This window comes from Micromesistius poutassou (genome assembly GCF_964030765.1).
Source record: "Micromesistius poutassou genome assembly, chromosome: 3".
NCBI lineage: Eukaryota > Metazoa > Chordata > Actinopteri > Gadiformes > Gadidae > Micromesistius > Micromesistius poutassou.
The window spans coordinates 17,969,637-17,989,212 of record NC_140273.1 but is presented as its reverse complement, the minus strand read 5'-3'; the positions used below and the strand labels follow the sequence as shown (position 1 = coordinate 17,989,212).

The 19,576-nt window shown below is 40.5% G+C and overlaps 1 protein-coding gene across 2 annotated transcripts in view; it reads left to right on the top strand.

The window, feature by feature from the left end:
- The window catches only part of plppr2b (phospholipid phosphatase related 2b), a 55,093-nt gene that overhangs the window by 2,318 nt on the left and 33,199 nt on the right, over nt 1-19,576 (top strand). For both annotated transcript variants that reach the window (XM_084466163.1, XM_084466162.1), the window contains exon 2: nt 2,289-2,399. In XM_084466163.1, the coding sequence (XP_084322289.1) occupies nt 2,289-2,399 (111 nt within the window). The remainder of the gene's footprint in view (nt 1-2,288; nt 2,400-19,576) is intronic.

Genomic DNA, 19,576 nt, shown 5'->3' with positions numbered 1-19,576 from the left:
ACCCCTGTTCTCAATTAGTTTTCAGTGTCTTCTTGTTCCCGTCCCCTTCATCTGCTCGCCTGCTGTTGAACTGAAGTGGAGCTCAGCTTGGGGATTACTGGTGGTGGTGGTGGTGGTGGTGGTGGTTCACTCAGTCCCATTGCTGAGTAGAGACAGCCTCTCCGTTCCAGACTAGAGCCTCTGACGGATCTCCAAAATGGCTGCCTCATGGCTTTTAGTCTCTCTCATCTCCCTGTGCCACAGCTTTTTGGGTTTTTGATCATTGCTGGCCGTGTGTTACCGCTCACTCTGTTTCCTTCCTGCACCTTTTCCTTCCCCGGAGGTTTTGTTTTATTGTTTACTGGCACCTGTGCGTGTGTGTGTGTGTGTGTGTGTGTGTGTGTGTGTGTGTGTGTGTGTGTGTTTATATAGATATGTAGTTGAGGAGGGTTTAGTCAGTCATTCTCTCACCCAAACAAGACAGCAAGAGTATTTGAATGTTAGTTACAGTATAATGTTAGTGATGATATTTTAGTCATTGTTTAGCAATGAATATATTTATCGGGAGACATTGTGTGGTTTGAAACAGCAAGAGAAAATCCTATGATTCATTCTGATGTACAAGCCCTATATCTAATTTGTGGCTGAATTAGTTGCAGACCTTTTCCAATGATGGATTTGACCTATTCAGTGCAGATGGAAGGCGGCAGGCGTATGCCTCCCTGGTCCTTTTCAGACCATACATAAATACTCAACCCCAGAGCCCCTTATCACAATGACACACTTTGAAGCAAGGCTTCAAAGGCCCAGAACGATCAATATAGATATGGAGTCAGACAGACGTATAGATTGATGGATGGATGGATGGATGGATGGATGGATGGATGGATGGATGGGGCACTATAGTATAGAAACTTGTTTGGTTCCTCCATGCCTATATGCAGTGCCACTCTATCAGGTCAGTTTAGCAGACCAAATCTATTATTTTAAAGACCAAGTGAAATCGCTGTTTCTGGAATTCGGACACTTCAAATACGATTTAAAAAAATGTGTTTGGGGCTGAGACTTCTAGGAAGGAGGGGGGCATGGTATGACAGACGGCATCTTTGTGATACTTTTGAGTGTGGTGGCAAAAAAAGTTCTTCCAAACTCAACTGAAGCTCCAATCACAGCACTTATTGTCCTCCAAATGTCGTCCTTCTTTAAATTGTCTATGATTAAACAATGTCTGGGGTCGTACACCTTGCCGTATTTCTCTACCTCGACTATCACCCCCAATGCAATTGTATGCATGAATATAAAATATGACTACTGGTAAAATATTAATTTACAATTTTGATGTGTATCTACAACAAGAAACTCCTGAAAACGTACAGGATCTACCGAATCTGCTTTATAACATCTCCTGAGATGTGAGACTGAATTGTCCTTAAAAACATATTTTATTTGTTATAAAGTATTTTGTTAAACAATAAAAAATAAAGGTAATCATATAGAATATGCCTTTTAGAAATACAATAAATTAGGCCATATTACACGATGAATGTAAATACAATTACACCACTCCATAGAATAAACATAGATAATGATACTGGCCTAAATTGGCGTTTTCTCTTAAATAAGACGATTTTCCAAGGCATTTTGATGACATGATGAAGGGACTCCAGCAGCAAGGTTTGTGTGGGTGTTTGGAGCTCTCTCTGGGCAGTGGTTGATTTTGATGGCTACGTCTGAGAGAGGGTTACGATTTTCGAGCACTTATAGTGTAATAGTGCAGTGTGTGATGCATTTTATTTTCAAAATCGCTCATTGTAACACTTGCTTAGAGAAAAGTAGAACAAAATTGGTACGGATTGACCTTTTTAGCAAGTGGTGGTCTGATTTTGAAGTCATGTTGTTATGGCCCCTGTTAAATTTTCAACCCGTAATGTTCTTTTCAAATTTGGATTTTATTGAATTTGGGGGCAGCTAAAATCTTGTGCATAAAGGTGCACTCAATACACAAGAGAGAGCGGCCATTTCAAATACTGGTATATATATATATATATATATATATATACAGGTGTGTATATATAAATAGTTAAAATGGTTTAAATTGCACCTTTGGGGTCCCCTGGTGGATTCGGGGAGCCATGCAACTGCAAAGTCTGCATAATAGCAAGAACTGGGCCTGTGTGGGCATGTCAAGCCCCTTGAAATAAAATGGAACCAATATATTCTACACCTACAGTGATGCATTTATGACTTCTTGTGAAGCCATAACAGATATCTATGTGTGACACACTGTATGTGTTGAACTGATCCTGCAGATGGCTGAGAGCCACCAGACAGGACAGGGGCGAGCCCTGAGGAGCCAGCCCTCAGAGAGAGACCTGCAGAAGACCAGCACCTACATCGTCCCCTGCTTCCTCTGTGTGGAGGTGAGCTGCTTTAAGTTGTTTCCACTGCCAGGATCCAGCGCATGGATCCATCAGGTTTATCTGTGTTGAACATGACCAGTTTAATAGAAATATCACATGTCATCATAAGATGCAAAAAAACTCTAAAATGCATTCGCTGGATGTATATGATGTTTAGATTTATAGTAAATGGAACAGGGTTTTTTTATTTTTATTTCTGTCGTTGCCATGGTTGTTGTTGTTATGGAAGTGGCTCCCCCTGAAACTACTACTTTTAAACAATTTATTTGAGTTGTGTACTCATCTGAGTTGTTCTAAAGTGTTACTTTATGTAACTGATGATTCTTTCAAAGAGAACATTTAAAATGTTTCATGTAATGTCCTTCTTTGGAACAGACTATAAGCCGTCGTATTTTTGTGGTAAATGGGCGCCATTTATATAGCACTTTTTTGTAACCAGTGGCCAACCAAAGCGCTTTACAATATTCCCTAACATTCACCCACACATTCACACACCGACAAAGGTGTCAGCCATGCAAGGCGACAGCTCGTCTGGAGCACTTAGGGTTAGGAGCCTTGCTCAGGGACACCTTGACACTCAGCTCGGAGGAGCTGGGGATCGAACTAGTAACTTTCAGGTTACCAGCCTGCTCTACCTCCTGAGCTACTGCCACACATACAATTCTGAGCAACTCAGAAGTTTATGTTCTCTTTGCTTTCCCCAAATAATCCATTCCAAAGGTTCATTTTGTTTACTCATGAAAGAAAGATACCTTTGTTTGATGATGTTATTTCAATAAAAATGTAGATTTTTCAAACGACCAACCAACCGATCATATATTTATTCTTCCTCTTTTGGACGGACCAGGCCAGCCTGTTTTTGTGGAGCAAGCCGGGAGGTAATGATCGCTTTGCTTCTACCAGAAAAAAAATCCATTCCAAAGGTTCCTTCAAATATACTTTGTATGTACTTGAAAGGTTTCTGAAGAGTGAGTGCATCAATAAAATAAAGATTTTTTAAAAGACCTGATTAATACGGTACAGGAATACAGGAGACCTTCATGGCTGAACTACAGGAAGGGATGTAAAAACACTGTTCTATTATATGAATCAGGGCATTAAGCTCTACTCAAATGATCGGTTTGGAGGCTATAGCTCTACAGGAAGTGATGTAATGAGTCAGGAGTCGAGGACACTTGTGAGTGAGCTGGAGACCTGGGGTCTTTCTGGGTTTTATATGAAGGATACGTACGATTATCAATTTAGGGTCTCTAGCCGAACAGTAAGTGACGCACAAACCAGCACTGATCCAACACACATATCTGAGAATCAGACCACTATCCCATAAAATAAATAAGTAATGCACAGGAACCTTTTAAAAGGGGCCGTGGCGCAGACCCCTTTTGACCCCTGAATATCAACGGCTTGTCACCAGGTCAGATATGTTTCTCCATCCCTACTGAAATGGGGAACTTGAAACCGCCGCCTTTTTATTCCTATATAATCTTACACTACTTATATTGGAGGGCATTCCCCTTTTTGTGCTCTTTCAAGATGGCTAGGGCCTGACTGGGATCCGGTGCTCAGGGTTAGGGTAATGCTGCTGCACCTCTTTTTGCAGAGAGATTTTCACAGAGCAATCCCAAGGCACGCAGTTGGCAATGGGACTAATGGCCAAGTTCCTCTTTCCAATGTATTTAGTTTAAATGATTGCAGCACCTTTTATTTCCAATGTGTTTTAATGGCACATTAGATGATGCTTTGTGAGTTACTTCCTGTATGACCAGAGCCTCTAAATTGATTATCAAATATTTCCCTGACACAATCTTTCATATCAAAGAGACCCCAGGTCTCTAGCTCACTCCCAAGTATCCATGAACCCTAGGTCGCCTACTAATTACAAAACATCCTGTAGGTATATAGCCTCCGAAATGATCAATTGAGTAGAGTGTTATGCCCTGAATCATATAGGAGAAGACCAGATCTTTACCTCACTCCCAAGTCATTCTAAGACCCCAGGAATGGTGTGTTTCTATCACTTCCTGTAGGTTTACGACCCCCATGTTGTCTTTTGAAAATATTTTTTTCTGCCTTTTACTTTATTGATTGCATCATGCTCTAAAAAACTTTAAAGCTGTATTAATTTGTCATGATTATTTTGATGTATATAATCCTTTGGAACAGATTTTTTGGCAGAAGCAAATATAAACGTCAGTGTTGCCCTACAAAAATCTGCCCTACAAAAACAAAAAATTCTGGTCCATCCCAAAGAAGAAGAATAAATGAGTAATTCATGTCACTCCAAAACATTTTTTTTTTAAGAAAATCAATCGACAGCGGATGTCATGATGATCCATATAAATATATTTATATAATGAACCTTTGAAATAGAGTTTTTGGCAGGAGCAAAGCGTTTGCCTATTTGGTCCCAAAGAAGAAGAAGAAATGTCATCCCTGGTTCACTCGAAAATCAAAGTCTTCTTAAGAACTTCTTAAGAAACATATAAGAACACTGAACATAACCACATCCTCCTGGTGTTTTGCATGAATCTCCCCTGATTTTTGATCTTGGGGATAACTTATTTTTCCATTTACAATGTAAAATTTGAATTAGTGACTAATCACGTTCAGGGTACTGGGCATAACAAATCAAGAAATATAGGCATAGGGTAATTTTATCTTACTCATTCTTGGGTTTGGATTAATTTCTAAACACAAAAATAAATTATTCTATCTTGAAGTTTCCTCTGCCAATATCTCCAAACGTCTTGGCTTGAAGCTACTGTAGGTAATATTAGGGACTTGTAAGGGGGGAGAGAGAGAGAGCAAGATTTTGAAAGTAAACAACCGCCTCTCAATGGGTTATATTCATGCACCTGTGATTGACAGGCAAGATGGATAGAGAGTGATCCAAAATCTAAATTGGCTCATGCAGAGGCAGGCACAATCAACCTGAAACAGATGTTATCACAGCACATTTAATTCACTAATAGCTGATTGATGTCTATGCCATTTATAACAAATTACACTCCAACAATAGAGCATAATACAGCACCTTTTTAATGTGTTTAAAATTGAACATGACATACATTTTCATCTATCCCCTTCATCTAACAGATCTTTCATTTATGGAAATGTGCAAATTAAATGATCTGCTGTTCTGAGTTTAACAGCATATAGATAATTGACTGGTTTGATCAAGATGTCGCACAATGGTAATTACTCTCTTGTCACTCTCTCGGCTCTAAGCTGCAGTGGGGGCGTGAGTGGAGCTGTTTCTGAGCAACAGCATTGTTCACAACAAAGGATTTTGATAAGAGTCCTACAAACTTCTTTCAGTTGAATATATTCCTCTTCTCTTACTTTTCCCATGACATCCTGCTCATCTTGTTTTTTACTAATCGTTAAATGAACGCGCAAAATGCTCACAGCCTTCACTGTTCCTTACTTTCTAATTAATCGGCCTAATTAACGTTGGAAAGTCCAATTAGCTAGTTCCAGTGCTAACATGTTAAAGCCCACCGCTACTGTATGTGGAGTTAGATTCTTTGTTATTTTAAAATGTGGTAAAAACAACACATGGAACATTAAAGAAGTCAAAATATATATTATTCCATCCTCCTAAATAGGTCCATATAAACATTAAAATTAGAAAACCTCTCTCTTCCAAATGGCACAATATAAAAGAAACTGCCTTTAAAAACACTTGACTTTGATCAGATCAGTTCTGGAGTAAAGAATTGTCCTTCAGTTCACTGCGCAGCCTCTGTTACAAGCACTAGGTTTCTGCATAAACGTTTTTATTCCCTTCATTGTACTCTCTCTGCAGGAGGAACGATAACAGTTTGTGTTTCCAGTGGTGCGTTTTGTTTTAGCTCTAGGCTGTAGACATTACTATTTGTAAGTCTTTCTATTCCCTTTGAAGAATTCCCTCGTGACCGCCCGCTTGCTCTCTTTGTGAAGGTTGTTCTCTTCATCCGTCTCAAACACGAATCTTCTTGTGTTGTTTATGTTTTAGAACAACAATCTATTGTGGTTGTCTCATGCACTTTCCTTTGCTTCCATGTCTCCTTTGTTTAGCTTTGGAAGCAAATGGCGGTCTCTTCTTGTTGATGACAGGTTGTTCTTCATTGCTATGCATCTGTATCAGCTTTGCTTAGCTCTCTTCTCAAAATAATTCCCGTATTTCTCCCTCTCTCTTACGCTACTGTTCATATTCTCAGACAACAGTGTGTTCAGTCGGAGGCTCCGCTGCAGTAAGGACTGTAACAGGAGGACTTTCCTACCCACTGCCCTGCACCTATGATGACTCCCCTCTAAGTGCATTGCCTTAGAGGCAATGCACAATGCACATTTAGATTTAATTTGCACATATACAGCAATATCTTGCCTTCGAGTTACAATTCTTGTTTTATTAATTGTATCTGGGAGACTTAATTTGTTTTTGTATTTACATTTATTTTGTAGTTTATGTTCTGCCTTTTTACCAATACTGTTTTTGTAAGATATGTGTGTTATTATCATCTACTGTATGTGAACTGCTGTGGCAGCACTTCAATTTCCCTTTATGGATGAATAATGTACTCTATCGCTCTATATTTATATATCTATATATCACCATCGATCCCTCTACATTCCATCCATCTCTCCATCTATCCACGGTCCATCCATCAATAGATGTCTCTTTTCCTCCAAAAATGTCTTCACCCTTTTCAATTTCACACTCACTCTGTCTCCCTCACTCTCTCTCGCTCATTCTCTCTCTTTCTCTTGCTCTCTTTCACTCTCAGTCGCTCTCTCTGTTTTGACATCTCTCTCTCTCTCTCTATTCCCTCCCGGGGTAAAGAGCTAGCCCTGGTGATTGCATCATGCTGGGCCTTGCAGATTGCCTCTGCCTGGACCATCCATGTCATGTGAACAGACTTGTGGGCATCCTACTTTTAAAGTTGACATGCACTCCCAGTGTATGAGTGGGTGTGTGTACACTTGAGGTTTTTAAGGAAGATTTTTTTTGGTCCTCTGTTCCCTTTTCTCTCAGCCATTTCTCAGTGGTCTTATATAACTGTGTCTTCTAACTGGATTTATCAAGATTTTATGAACACCTCAATGATCGTGGGTGAGTTTGTGTGTGTGTGAGTTCCAGTAACTTTGAATATAGATTCTGGTCATCCTTTTTCTTAAATACTTGCCAGTACAGCTCCAGCTCCCACAGTAAAAGCTCCAACATAGGAACCTAGTTTTGGTTCCATTACTAGTTTTCTATTTTTATTCAAAAGACCAAAATCCTTTTCCTTTATATTCCTTATATTATTATTATTATTATTATATTATTATTATTATTATTATTATTATTATTATTATTATTATTATTATTATATTATGTTCCTTTATATTCTCTAACTATCTGTTGGTGACATGTCCATAGACATATTGTCTCTTTGTTCTTTTTGCATCCTGTTCTCCCCCAGTGACGGGTGGTCTCTCTCTCTCTCTCTTAAAAAGGAGGTTTTTAAAAGGATGTCACTTTTCTTGAGAACATTTATGATGAGATTAATTGAATTCTAATATACAGCGTAAATGTAGGATTTCTTTCACACAAATCAAAAACTAAAATGTCCATTTCCTCTTATAATAATAATTAGATATGCAGTGCTTCATGTTGATGTGTTTTGGACAGGCCTCACTCTCCTCATTCATATTAATGATCTCTGAGTCTTACATGGTTGAAGTATTGCACCATTTAATTAGGAGAAATGTGTGAGAAAATGTGGATTCGAGGCAGTACACCAGCAGGATGTCAAGAACCATGTCCATTTTTTTTGCAACATAGGTTCCTTAAATACCACTAAGAATACTGCCTGTTAGTAATAAAAGGTTCAATGCCTTACAGGTACAGGCTTGTTCCCTTAGTGTAGCTGCTATTTGCCTCTGTGTGCAGTAACTCGCTGTGGTTTTCATATTTTCTTGTTGCATTTCACCCACTGTGCACATCTTACTCCCCCGCACTCCCTCCCCCATCAACGCCCCCTCTCATCTCCTCCTCTCTGCTCCTTTTCAGTCTCTTCTTCTCTCACCCCCTTCATGTGTTGAGGATTAAATGATGACAGGCAGTCCTTATCAGTTTCCACCCTAAAATTGAGGGGGATTACACACCATTTCCTCTTAGTATTGTAGGGCATAAAAGCAAGCGTATGCAGAGTGAATAAGTCGTCCTTCACCCTTTTATGTTCTCGCTTTTTCACACTTACGCTCCTCTCTCCCTCTCCCTCTCCCACTCTCACTCTCTATCTCTCCATCTCACGGTTGACCAATCAGATTTCATGGTGCCACTGTCAGTGCAGCGATGCATCGCCGGACTCTTGTCTAGGACTGGCTTCAAAGGGCCAGCTTTAACAAATCGTTTTGATTGGTGACTAGCCTTAGGCATTGGGAATGTGTGTGTGTGTGTGTGTGTGTGTGTGTGTGTGTATGTGTGTGTGTGTGTGTGTGTGTGTGTGGCGAAACATTGATTCAGAGAGATTTCAAGTGTCAGTTTGGGTGAGAGAGGGTCTCACAGATTGAGCAGCCGTCACACATTAAGGCTGCAGGCTGAGTACACATTAAGGCGGAGTACTGTAACATCCTGTTCAGACCACAGGGACGGACCCCGTAAACAGTTTATGAAATCGATGCTTCTGATTGGTTGCACAGAGCATGCTGTGCTGTAATTGGGTGCGCTCTTTGGCAAGGGTTGCCTGCACAAATCTCAGCCAGAGGAGAAATGTATCGGGAGAAATGTGTTTAAGCTATAGGGCTTGTACATCACACCGTCATATCGTACTGACCGCCTCCATTTTGGAAGCATAGGAGCATTAGAATGTTGGTGTAGCGAGGACCTTTATTACACTCCACCTAGGTGACTTTTATTGGGCTTCTCCAGACAGGGTGGTGGTCTTGAAAGACCGGTTTATTGTAAGGGTTTGTTGATTATGATTCATGGCCTGGTGTTCCATGTTGCCATCTAGGATAATTGTGTTCAGTGTCTAAGCAGCCTCACCCATCCCCAGATGTGGCCAGGTGAGGCTGCTTATACCAGCCATCATCCACACATACTCCCACATATCCCCAACACCATTTCATGGCGGGAATTTGTGGAGGAGTTGGCTTCGGCTGGGGATTTTCCCCAGCTTCAATTTGGTGTTCTGAGTATGAGGGAGTGTGTGTATGGATGATGGCTGGTTAAACAGCCTCAGCGGGAGAGTCTTATTGGACTCTGGGGCTGGGTGAGGCTGCGCACCTGTTGCACATTGAGTAATCCGTGTGCACAGGTTAGACCAGCCAGTCTCCACACACACTCAGAGATCTTCTGCAGGGCAGTAGCGCACCAGTGCCATGTGCCATTTTCTGCAACTTTCACAATAAACTGGATTTTAACACTACCACCCTGCGTCCTTGTCTCGAGGAGCCCAATAAAAGTCACCTAGGTGGAGTCTAGCTCCTTCATCCCTGGTTCTATAATATTTCTAGCGATAAATGTGCATTTTAATTTGTAATCTTTAGTCAGAATGTACATGATGTTTGTATGTTGGTTAATGCAACTTTTTCTATTGTTGCCGTAATGATTCATATGGACGCACCTTGCATGTTGTTTAAAAATGAGTAATCTGACCTGTTATTTGTGTTATTTTAGGTAACTGATGATCTTTCAAGTAAAAAATGTTAAGTGATCCAGGGATGACATTTGTTCTTTGAGATGGATTTGGAGGACGTGTTTCTGTGGAACACAACAGAAGTTTGTTTGCTTCGCTTCTGCCAAAAGAAATCCAATCCAAAGGTTCCTTTTATATATAAAATACTTATTTTTATGTTATTTCATTAAAAACTGTAGGGGTCCCAGTCAGCCCCGGAACAAGATTGTCAGGGCAGTAAAACCTCATCTCCAAAACAGCCTTTTGCACCACATTCTGATCCAATAGGACTAGTGGTCTAGCCACACTTCTGAGAGGTTTGGTCAAAAAAGCCCATTTGGGCAAACGTTGCTACAAAGTGCTACAAATCCAAATCTCGGATTTGTCATTCCTGGGACCCAGGGGATGGTGTGTATGAATTCTGGCGTCTATACCAATCTTGAAAGGGCACAAAAAGGGCTGCGACCTCCAACCTTAGACTAGTCATAAAACTGCACTGTTAAAAAATAAAATGTTGAGAAAATTATCAAGGCAACATGATGCAACCAGATTTTAATTTTCTCAACTTTTGACTACTATACATGTACAGTATATGCATCAGCATAATATGCTGATGCTTATATGGGCAACCTTAGGGATGCATTTATGGGCATCCCTACAGTTTCCGTAATGATGTGATTAATGATGATTTTAATGATTTTCAGTTTTTTACAGTGCGAGTCAGTTTTAAGTCCCCCATTACCAGTGGAATGGAGATAGAATCTTGTGCCTTAAGGTGAGTGAAGACAGCCTGTGGACAAGTTTTACATATATGGGATGAAAAAGGCCCGGCCCCGCCAAGCCCAAGGGGCTTGGCCCTTATATCTATATAATCAATTTAGATCTGATCTACATGTACAATTTGATGATGGCAACATGGAGAGTGGAGATTTAGATGGTGTAAAAACTGGAAACAATGATTGGGTGCAAGACTATGCCAACCATCTGGGTGGATTGAATCTGACCTGCTGAAGGGGGGGGGGGGGGGGAGGATATGCTGATGGGGGCTGACGGTTGGCCCGTAATATCACTGCAACGTTTAAACCCTGAATCCCTAGATGTTCTGAGCTCCACCACGGGTGTGTGTGCCTGCTGTCTTAGTGTGGCGCAATGGTAGCTTGTAAATTGGTACAGAAAAATAAAACTGCCTGCAAGTTGTATCTTGACATTGAGTGGGGGAAGGTTTATTTTAATGGAGAAAAATACAATGACATTTTTTATTTATGTCTACTACAATTACATGCAAAAGGTGACATGTCACACAAAAAGTATAAAAGAAAAAAAAATCATAAACAAAATAAATTACATTCTGTGGTCATTTACATTCTGGCAATTGAGACGCATACAATGTCTATAGACTAATAACCATAAGGAAGTCTCTCCTTATCCCTCTGGTTGGTGTCCAGTGATAATCACACTGGTCAGAGACTGATCCTGCGTATGATATCATAGGGTATGGATTTGATCTTTAAACAGGTTCCCCCTTTTATTATAAGCTCCTGTGACAACAAACTCTAATGCATCATCTGTTAAACTGGTATCATTACATGACATGTTCTAAAAACAAATCAGCATTGTAATAGTCACCAGCTGTGAGTAGACTGTACAGTGATGGCCCTTGCAGGACAACGTTTAAAACGCTACCACTGTCTACTTTGATTCAATGAGTTATGAAACCTGTCAACCTCTTCTAAAAATTCAAGAGGGATCAACAGCCTGTCTAACCTCAAAGCCATTATAGGGGTAGAACCATGTACGCAGCTTATCATTAACTGTACCCCCATGCTCGGGGTTACCACCAGTCTGCATAAACACCACATAAATTACAACAGCCCTCTCCCCCACATCCAAAACACCATGACTTTCACCACCGCCAGCACATGTACCACACAAGTCAGCTATCTGATCCGCTGGGTCTAGTGCCAGGTTTTTCCAGATTGTTTGGTGCGCCTCCCGCCAGATGGGGGGGAATGACGTAAAAATTTAAATTAATAAAGTCACCTGTGTGCATCAAACACACACTCATCTCGTGAGCCAGAAAGGAGGCTACACTAGCATTTTACAGATAACATTTTTATCTGTATAAAAATGTAAGTGTTAAAAAAATATGTTTAAAATCGGTAAAAGAACAAAAATATCTTTAAAAACAGGTGTTTAAAATGTTTTAAAACGTTGCTTAAAGTGTAAAATAATGAAAAGATCTTTAAAAATGCATAGATTTGTTAAAAAAAAGTTACTTAATGTGTAAAAAAATTAACTTTGCCTTTATTTTACAATTTTTTTTAAACATTTGCCAATGTTTTTTTACATATCTATTATTTTATTGTATAACGATGTTTCTATGTTAAGCACTTTGAGTGCCTCATACATGAAAAGTGCTATATAAATAATGTTGCCTTGCCTAAAATAATTAAAACATCGTTAAAGGTGTTATTGCATCGTTTTTCATTACTTTTGCGGTGGTCACTAGTAGCAATGAATGCCCTGTGAGTCGAACCCCCACGATAGCCACGCATTTTGAGCAACCAGCTAGTTCTGACCTGTTTTCTACAGTGACCTCAGCTTCTCAACATTGTCTGTGGCGATGATGGGGTCCATGTGTCTGGACAGCCTTGTCAACAGGGGGCATAGCAGCTACGATGAAGACAACGTGAACTGGTCTATGCTGAGGTCACAGTTATCCAAGAGGGTGAGGTCTGCAGCCGTCAGTTCCTGTGGAGAGCGCAATGGTGGGCCTCCAGGGTTGATCTGATTGAAAAAAAAAATGAAATATATTAGTGTGACATCAAAACAGTGGATAACTACCGCAATAGTGGTTAGTTTTTTCACAGTAAAATTTCTAACCATGCTGTATAGTCCAATATAGACCGCATTGATGCCCCACAGCGATGTGTTCCACAGGCTTCTCATGAACCAGAAGTTCACAACGGTTAACGGTAACGGCTGTTGCTATGACCCAGGGGGTGTATGACGCACCTCAGTGTTACCTAGTGATGGCCAATATGAAGCGAAGCTTCGGAGCACGTATCGGGCAAAAAGGGGCGTTCCAGATGAAGCTTGTGTTGAGGCTTGGGTCATTCCCATAAAAATCTCGTGACTAATGACAAACGAAGCCTCGGTTTATGAGGCTTTGTTTAGGACCCAGTCTGGTTCACGGACCAAAGCGTTACAAAATCAGAACTTCAATTTAGTAGGTTTTCTAAAAGGCTTGAAAGTAGCCTACCTGAGTTTGGTAGGGCCTACATCAAAACCTATGGCAGAATTGTTACATTTTTCATTCTTGATATATGAATCAAGTCCTGTATAGATAGATAAGCTTTTATTTCAGACTCAAGGTCCATACAAAAAAATAAAAATCAAGACACAGTACAAAAGTATTAAATAACACAATGAAAAAGTAGTCTATTTAACCGGCAGATGAACCTGTACATTACATTTCTCAGAACCGCTTGCAGTGTGTTCACTCCAGCACTCAAACAGCTCACTGGCACTAGTCCATCTGGGCCTTTTTAAAAGTATTCTCAAAGCGTCATTGTATGCCACTTGCAGTCTCTGAAGGCTGGCTTTTTTATATTTCAACCACAGATGTGCAGTGTACATAGGTGAACAGTATATAATCTTATAGTACATAGTAAAACAATTCCCATGTCTGACCATAGCCTAATGAGTATGACTGCTCATGGGTACTTATGCTATGCAGCACTGGGAGGTCTGTGTTTGGATGGGAGACCATTCAGTGGCTTCATGGGATTTGTGTTCGGACCAAATTGTATTTTTCTTGTATTTCATTGACCACTGGGTGTCCCTAGTGTAGTGAGCATCCAAAGCCTCGACTGAACAATTTTTCAACACATCTGACTGGAAAGCGTCAAAGTGTTATGAAGCTTCATCTGGCCATCAGTAGCATTACCCACTCACGACTGCCGCACCACTTCCAGCTGGTGACCAGAAGCTGGTGCACTTGCCAAACCCCAAAACAGGGGTCTAATACTACTCACGGTTAATCAGACGTTGATCAGGCAAACAATCCAGCAGGGAGAAGGCAAAGGCGTAGCCGGTGTTCAACAGGCAGGAACCGTGGAGATCACTTGAAAACTGCTGGGCCGCTTGATGCAGAGAACAAAGACCAAAAGGAAGGAGGGAAACACACAGACTAAAATAAATACACTAGTAGGGGGCTGTTGGTGAGGGGCAGGTGAAACCAATTAAGGTGAGTGAGGACAATCAGGGAAACACAAGGACAGGGAGTGAAAACAATCAACGTAGGGGGCGGGATGTGACAAAATGATCAAATGTTGCTTCACCCACTAAGAATGTCATGATTGTTATCCATTTTGTCTTGGCAAACAGGAGGGTGACATTGTTGTGTTTGAAACTACCACAGCATTTCTCTAATGTGAGCCGTGGCTCACAAGATGGTGGCTTGTTCCCGACCTGATATAATGAATAGCATCTTTGATCTTTGACAATTATGCAGATAATCTTAATTCAGCATGCATTTTCCAAAAGTATTCTTCATACTTCATGCACAAATGTTACAAATGCACAAAGTCTAGTAGGTCTGATGCACAGGATAACCTTGGATGCATTTGCTGGGCAGGCAGGTTTTAGGCAAGTGGAAAACTTGAAAACACACACACACACACACACACACACACACACACACACACACACACACACACACACACACACACACACACACACACACACAGAAACATGAATACTCTATAGAACACAGGTTAGTGTGAGTATATACATGCTGATCATTGATCATATTTAGCTTAATCTGCATTCCTTATTCCACTGCAAGCCCAATTCCCCAAGAATACACCCAGAGAATACACCCAGAGAATACACCCAGAGAATACACCAGAGAATACACCAGAGAATACACCAGAGAATACACCCAGAGAATACACCCAGAGAATACACCCAGAGCAGCGAGTATCCTTAACACTTTGCCTGGAGCCCACAGCACCAGAGGGGTATTCCATCAACCAAGCTAAACGCAAAGCCGGGCTTATTTCGCTTAGCCTGGCTTTTTTCAGCTAGAGTTGCGTTCCATTAACGTGACTTAAGTGAATCTCCGCTAAGTAACCATGGCAACTTATCCGACCAAACTGATGTCTGATGTTTGGCAATACCAAACATCAGACTCACCACAATGGGAGCAAGGGCCTTCTCATATTCTGCACCAAAAGTCTGGAACTCACTCCCCCTCACATTCGTGCGATTGACTCCATCTCACAGTTCAAAACTCACCTTTTCAAGTCAGTCTATAAACCCCCCCCCATTAGCATTTAGTTTGCTTGTTATCTTATTTATTTTTAATCTTTCTTAGCAATAAACTCTTTCTTACTTCTATTTTCTTTTATTGTAAGGTGACCTTGGGTGTTTTGAAAGGCGTCATAAGTCCAATGTATTATTATTATTATTATTATTATTAAACTAACCTGAGAGGTATTCCATCAAAGTCGCTAACGAAAGCGGCGCTTAGTTGATTAAGCCCAGTTAGAACTAGCTCCAACTTCCACTTGAGGCTTAAGCCGTTCCATCAACGCAGTTCAGCCGCGCCTTGCTCAGGTTAGTTCAAGCCAGACTAACGTTATGCTGGATTTCGCGCGTTCACGAGATATGTAACCAGCCTATAACTGTGAATGTCAAATCATGGATCAAATGTCCGAAAAGGACCGAGCGGGATCTTTTCCAGCGGCGAACAGAAGCTGCTTGTGGAGGTCTATGAGGAGTACACGCATATAATAACTCAAAAAGGGAACACCGTAACCATTAATAGAAACAGGGAGGCTGCCTGTCACAAAAATCGGCGATCTGTTGAATTCATAAGTAGTATTAAGCGTAACATATTTTAATTTAATATTAACCATGGATTTGAAGGCAGGGAGATAGTCTCGAGTTAATGTGTCAGACTTGCACCCGGTCGTCCGGGGTTCTATCCCCACGCAATTACCTAATATAGGAAGGATTACTAGAGAAATCGAATAACTTTTCATGCCATTTATTTTCCATTTCTTTGAATATTCTTAATTAGGAAATTAATCTAATTAATAAAGGTAATTACAAAATGAAGCCAACGCCAAGAATACTATGAAATACTCCGGACGCGAATTCGGGTCACGTGTATCACAGGGAAAGTGCTAGACCATTCACCCAGCCGCTGATTCCTGATTACGCGATAATACATAGATTTGTGTGAAAATGTGTTGAAAAAATAGCCACAGTAATAATAGATAGCAATTCATTGAATTATTTCATTTGCATCATTTAATCTTAGACCCTTAGTGAAAATATACGCTGTTTGTACTTCATATATGTACATTTATGACAAAATCGTGAGGACTAGGCTTGGCGGAACCTTCTGATGGTACAATTGCTGCTGACAGATGGATTTCTCTGAAACACCGCTCAAGTTAGCCTGACAGTTAACCTGCTCCCGACCAGGTTAGTTTGGTCGGATAAGTTGCCATGGTTACTTAGCGGAGATTCCCTTAAGCCACATTAATGGAACGCAACTCTAGCTGAAAGAAGCCCGGCTAAGCAAAATAAGCCCGGCTTTGCGTTTAGCTTGGTTGATGGAATACCCCTCTGGTCGGTAGCAGGTTAACTGTCAGGCTAACCAAGTCTTCAGGATTTTGTCATAAATGTACATATATGAAGTACAAACAGCGTATATTTTCACTAAGGGTCTAAGATTAAATGATACAAATAAAATAATGAATGATAATAATAATAATAATGAATTGCTATCTATTGTTACCGTGGCTATTTTCTCAACACATTTTTATACTAATCTATGTATTATAACAAAATCAGGTATCATTGGATGAACGGTCTAGCACTTGCCCTGTGATACATGCGACCCGGGTTCGCGGGAAAAAGATATTCGCTGCTGGAAAAGATCCCGCTCCTTTTTGGACATTTGATCCATGATTCGACATTCACGGTTATGGGCTGGTTACATATCTCATGAACGCGCGTAATCCAGGATAACGTTAGCCTGGCTTGAACTAACCTGAGCAAGGCGCGGCTGAACTGCGTTGATGGAACGGATTAAGCCTCAAGTGGAAGTTGGCGCTAGTTCTAACCGGGCTTAATCAACTAAGCGCCGCTTTTGTTAGCGACTTTGATGGAATACCTCTCAGGAGAGCATTCAGATGTTATCTCATCATGCTTAGTGTAAAAGCCCAGTTTGTCTGGGTTGGCTTGACCGTCTTCTCTGCTCAGAGTAGAGCACAACCAACCTAATCTTTCTTGATTTAAACAATCCAAAGTGACGTCTTGCCTGAGGCTAAATGTCTGCAACCCATCCACAACGCTCATTACTCTTAATAACAAAGGCTCACAGAATATTTATGAGTTGGCAGGTTCTGCTGCACTGCTCTGTTAAACAACACTGTGTTCGGATGCAAATGTTCTATATACTATGTGACATATAGTCTGCCCTGTTGTCATCCATGCCGCCATCTTGAAATGATAGCCTTTGCCTCAAACCGTCAAAGTAGTTTTTATCAATTCTGAGCCGTTTCCTTTTCGGCTTTTTTTGTGGCTGTAGGGGCCAAAATGTATGTTTAGTCTGTTTTGTTTATTGGTTTGTTTTGATAGGTTGCTCACACTGTTGTGGTTCATGTCACTTCCGTTTGATTGACACATGGGCGGGGTTTAATCTATATACCTGGGCACTGGGATCCGCGGGAGTTATGGAAAGGGGGTTAGTGGCGCTCCTGATATACGTAATTTACCGTCATCAATGTCATCCTCGTCGTCGTGTATTATCTTTTATTTATTTGATTTCATTACCATCCACAAGTTTCCATTTATCAGTTGTTAGTCCATCTTTTCAGAAAAATGAAAATTTGTTTGGAACGAGGCGTAACTGCACGGAGCCCACGTAAGCCTCTTAGCTGCCTTTATTGGAAAGCTGTCGCTACAGTGGCAGATTTTGACTTTGGTTTGGATTTAGATCTAGATTGATTTACATCAATATTAAACTGTTCATGCTTAAGAGACTGTTATGGCCAACTTTGTACTTGGTAACTAAAAAACGCCTTTAACACCTAAGGTATTCCAGTGGTTTGCAAGGCAACAGCCCCAAACCATTTCTTTACACATTACACGTTTCCAGGGTGATCATGGTCATCAATTACCTGATCTGCTGTAAGAAATCTTACACAGAAATCCCAAGGTCCTTCTTTTATAAATCTAATTTTTGTATACTTCTTTGTCATCTCTTTGTGAGATGATGATTTGAAGTGAAGAAGCAGTTGGCCATGAATTCCTCTCGATCGTTTTGATTCAAGTGGTTCTATTTTTTCTTTCAGAGAGACAGGCATTGAATTTCAATGACTCCCTGAAATGAATTAATGGATTTTTCTCCTGGTCCAGCCCAGTTCCAAATTCATATTATTCACCTATTTAACAAAGCATGTCACAATGTGTTCTTTATATTGTATTCATTATTTAAAATCCAAATATATTTAATGGTACCTCCTTGACTACTGAATGATGTTGAATGCCTATATTTCCTCTCCCTTTTTGCTACCACAAGGCTACTTCTCACTTAGACATGATCCAATCAAATATTGAAGAAATAGCATTTGACATCTATGCAATATGAAGTTAAATATGCTCTGAATTAGATTTCATGTCAGACTTTTATTTAAAACAAAACTTGAAAACTTCTTCATGTTGGTAACTTCAGCATTAATGCATGTTGTTGTCAAGCTACTGTGTTTCCACCTTAATCACTGTTATGTTTCGCTGTATCTAAGCAACAGAGCTATTTTACGTGACTTACTTTTCATGTTTTGGGGTCAGGGCAGCACTGCAGCGCTAATTAAAGCACTGTTGGCACACTTGCACTAATAATGAAAAGGGTCACTTGTTTCATCCACAGTCCTCACTGAGCTTCAGATATTAACACGTTAATACGTTAAAGGGACGTTAAAGGGACACAGACAGACGTGTGACATATGTCACACGTCTGTCTGTGTCCCTTTATTCCTCATCACTCATTGACTCATGACTCATTGGTGCTTTCCTCACAATACTAACAAGACTAAAACAAGTCTTACGAAGTAACTGATTCCAGTCGACAGGAATAATGTCTTTGTCACCCTGTTGCCAAGTGGAATTCCTCTTATCCCGCTTGATACAACAGATCCCTGATTGCCTAAACACTGCGTCTGCATAAGAACTGTGATCACAAATACACGCACTTTACAGTGGTTTACAGTACATGACATTTCAGAGTGCAAACCAGTGTGATCAATACATCGTGCGATGTTGTTTTCGTTGTGCTGGAATGTCCTATTGATAGTAGTGGGATGGTGGTGGAGGCTTTCTATAGGACTTGGTTCATAATGCATCAAGACGTGGACACTGCTGTGTCAATGTTCGACATGAAAACCACATGGACACAGTTACTTTGCTCTTGGCCTCTGAGATAGATAGTACAAACAAACCCAATGTGTACAC